Here is a 3,826-nt window from a genome sequence, read left to right as displayed (position 1 = left end):
ATGGAGCCCTCCATAGGATTCTTTTCCAAAATTTGATTTGTCAAATGAGTCACAACCAAAAGTCAATAAACACTCGAAGACAGAAGTCACAAAACATGCATCCATAATTAGAATTTTATTATCCAGTATGAATTGTCCATTTATCATCTTTCTGTGGACTTTTAATCATGACAAATAACAACAGTTCATTAATTACCAGAACCTCAGCAAGATTTCAACCAATCAATCCACCAGTCTTCATCCCTCTTTCTACCATTCATTCTCACATTATACACTTACTGAACCCCCCCCCCCCCCCCCTCCCCACCAGTACTTTCTTCTCTTTATTATATATCCTCCTCTTCAGTAGGTACTCACAAAGCTTACTATAGTTCAAAACTTGTGCATTTATTTGCAAGATGGCTGAGTTAAAACAATCATCAGAGGATATCGTGGTTGATTTCAAAGGTACTCGGTTGCGATTATTGCCTGTTTAACTCATCATCAATTTGCTCATTTCTTGTTGACTACTTGTTTCAGAAGAGAAGAATGAGGAGTCCAAGGTACTGGAGTTTTCGGAGGACGAAGAGATACTGGTTGCTAAGATGTACAAGCTAATCGGACAGAGGTTTGTTAATCTCGGCTTTGTTTCTAAATTTGGTATGTTTTTTTAATTGAAATATAAGAATGGGCTTTTTTTTCCTTCCATCAGGTGGTCTCTGATCGCTGGAAGAATTCCTGGAAGAACAGCCGAAGAGATTGAGAAGTACTGGACTACTAGGTATTCGAACAGCGAATGAGGAACAGGGAAATGTTTTCTGTAGAGAGAGCTTGTGAATGCTTCAGTCTGTTCCCTCTCATGTCTTTGTAGGAAAATATGAATAAGTTTGACGGGAGGTTTTGAGGTATTTAGGATGTTGTGATGGTAGTACGTATAAAAAGTTATTGTAACTTGCTTGGTGCATGTATGTTAGCTAGGATCTGTTGTGTTGTAAACTATAGTATATCTTTTCTATAAATTTACTCTGAACTTCCTGTTGTTATTATGATCTTTTGTCATAGTACAGAAATTTAGTAATTTCAAAAACACCTGAGGAAAGGAGATGGAAATATATGAGAATGTCATGAAACAATGAAACTAATATGGACATATCAAGTTGTCTAAGACCACAAAAAATTTCGCAAAGGCCCTTTTTTTTAAGAGTTATCAATGCTTTTTTTAATTCCTCAGGTATAGTGACTTGTAATCTTCATCTTCATTATTCCCAAAAAAAAAAAAAAAAAAAAAAATCCATCTCCATTCAAGAGAAGACTATATGACTAAAAGAAATCTCAGGTTTCTGGCAGGCAATCGACCGCGGCCCCTCTGTTGAATCTTAGGTTTCTGGCAAATGGTAGATTAAGAGACTTGAAGAAGAAGAAGAAGAAGAAGAAGAAGAAGAAGAAGAAGAGATGATGACAAATACATAATAACTGATAAAGAAAGATAAACAGAGAAAACAAATACAAACAAATTAACGTACGTGGTTTCTACATTTAAGGTCATTGTGACGGAGACTTCCAAAGACATCAACACAGGTCTAAATTAATTAATCAAACAGGGAAGCCCGTTTAGTTGTTAAAAATGGGTTTACTGATTACATCAAATTAAAGTCTGTTAACTGTTGGTATGGTTGGGTGTTTAAATGTATTACTGAATAATTAATTAGATCGATTCTATGTAAGCACAGTAGATGATCATAAAATTTTGTAGTATATATATATAACCAAAAAAAGTTAATCTGAGTTAACTAAGGCCACATGCATGGACTAGTAAACACAATTGCTCTCTCAGTCAAATTTGATCTCTCCCCGTGTTTCGTTGAGTTCTGTGAATTTTTCTTGCAGCAAGTTGGTAAACATGACAAAAAAAAAATGTAAAACAAAAAAAAAAAGATGAGGAATAAATTGAATCAATTTCCTCCAGTTGCTTCTCTTTCAACAAGAGTGTGGTAGTATGAGAACAAGACAAAATGATGGCATGGGAATTTCACGTGGCGCATGCAATTGTGTAGGCACAAAACAACAACCTGTTGGGCTCAATCAAGTCTGTGGGCAAATATACCCATGACCACATCCCAGGTGTAAAATCATGCGGCTTGCTATCATTTTCAACTCCAAGAGATGCTTAATTAATTAGCAAAAAAAAAAAAAATCTGCAGCGCACACAACAGAAAGCATCCAAGACAATGATTAGTCATACATAAGACGCTTTTATATATATATATATTAACACACACACTATCCTCCGTCCCCTACGTTTGTAGCCGTTAGATAGATCTTATGATTGATGCTTTGGGGTTATAAACAATAAATAAAAGATAACTGGTGGGGTCCACAGAGCTTTAAATAGCTCTCTCACAAAATCTGTCCTAATTGATCAGGCTAATTGGTTTCTCTCTCTCTTCCTTAAACCTCTTTATATTCTAATTAATTCTTAATTAGCTAATCATTCGTTCTCTCCTTTCATCTTTTCGTAATAAATGGAAGAAAAATACCACAGTACAATCAAGTTAACTCTTGTTGAAATCTAAAAGACATTTTGTTGATATCTAAAAGACATTTTGTTGATATCTAAAAGACAAAATGTATGTGGACATTACTTTGTATGTGGACTATTAATTACATGTCCTTTTGTATTCCATCATGTATCTATAAATTGTACGATGTATGGAAATGGAAGATATGAATAAAATATTACAATTTCTCTTCTTCTCTTGTCTCTTGTCTCTTGTCTCTTGTTTCATTTCTTTAGTATATTACAACACGTTATCAGCACGAGTGGTTCTAGCCGGTTCGTGATCATCAGTTCGTAGTAATAGATTTTTAGGTATACATCTTCTGCAAGGTAATAATACATTCAGCCTTTGTCTATTTACATAGTATCAAGAAATATGATTACAAGGAATCCACAACATCGTACATGATTCAGCTTCTGTAATCTTGTACTAGAAGATTACATTAATATACTTAGCAATACATCATTTATTTCTCTTGTGAAACAAATAACTTGTTTATTCAGTAATCATTATTCCAACCATTGTGAAAGAGATTACATCGTACATAAAATGTGCTAAAGATACTCCACTATATTATTGTTATTCAGTAAATCATGAAAGAGGTGTTATGCGATTGAAATCATGTACTCTATTGCACTATAATCTTTAACGACATTCCATGAATTATAGTGGTGTTCATTTTCTCAATACATCATTTCTTTCCAAATGAAACGTATAAACTTAGCTAGAAAATTCACACAAAATTATCAGCATATTTATAATTTGTAAATATTATTATAATATCAGATATGTCCAACAAATAAACCATAGTGTTTTCGGTTTTTAATTTCTCAATACATTTTTCTCTATTGTTTATAGTTAATCTTTCCAAATGACATTATCTTTAACGACATAATATTTCTTGTTTATGATAATACATCTTTCATTATTTCAAATTCCACTATATTAATGTAACCAAATATTGCACTATAATCTTGTCCTTTGGTCACTAGAAAAATAATTTGGCAATAATGTATGTCATGAAAATTACTTATTCTACTGTCATTTCAATTACACTACTGTCATTAAATCATATAGGTTTCTCATATGCAAATAAATCATGTATTCAGCATTATTTCTTGTTTATAGTATCATTTGGTTACAGTAATATTAATGTAACCAAAGGACATAAGGTATGCTATACAAGTTAAACTCAACTTGTTTGAGTAAATATAATGTAGAGAAGGAAATAGATATGGCATTTAAGTTGGAAATTCAATCCTTCTTGGTAATAAAAAATCAAAGGTCAA

The 3,826-nt window shown here is 32.6% G+C and overlaps 1 protein-coding gene across 1 annotated transcript; it reads left to right on the top strand.

The window, feature by feature from the left end:
- Positions 336–1,025, top strand: LOC109849527 (transcription factor CPC-like). Its single transcript, XM_020419374.1, has 3 exons — positions 336–447; positions 520–607; positions 692–1,025. Exons 1-3 carry the CDS (start codon positions 399–401, stop codon positions 777–779), a joined length of 225 nt encoding a protein of 74 aa, XP_020274963.1. The 5' UTR covers positions 336–398; the 3' UTR covers positions 780–1,025.

This window comes from Asparagus officinalis, chromosome 7 (assembly GCF_001876935.1).
Source record: "Asparagus officinalis chromosome 7, Aspof.V1, whole genome shotgun sequence".
Lineage (NCBI taxonomy): Eukaryota > Viridiplantae > Streptophyta > Magnoliopsida > Asparagales > Asparagaceae > Asparagus > Asparagus officinalis.
Note: the sequence above shows the minus strand (reverse complement) of the source record. Positions and strands in the feature narration are given on the sequence as shown.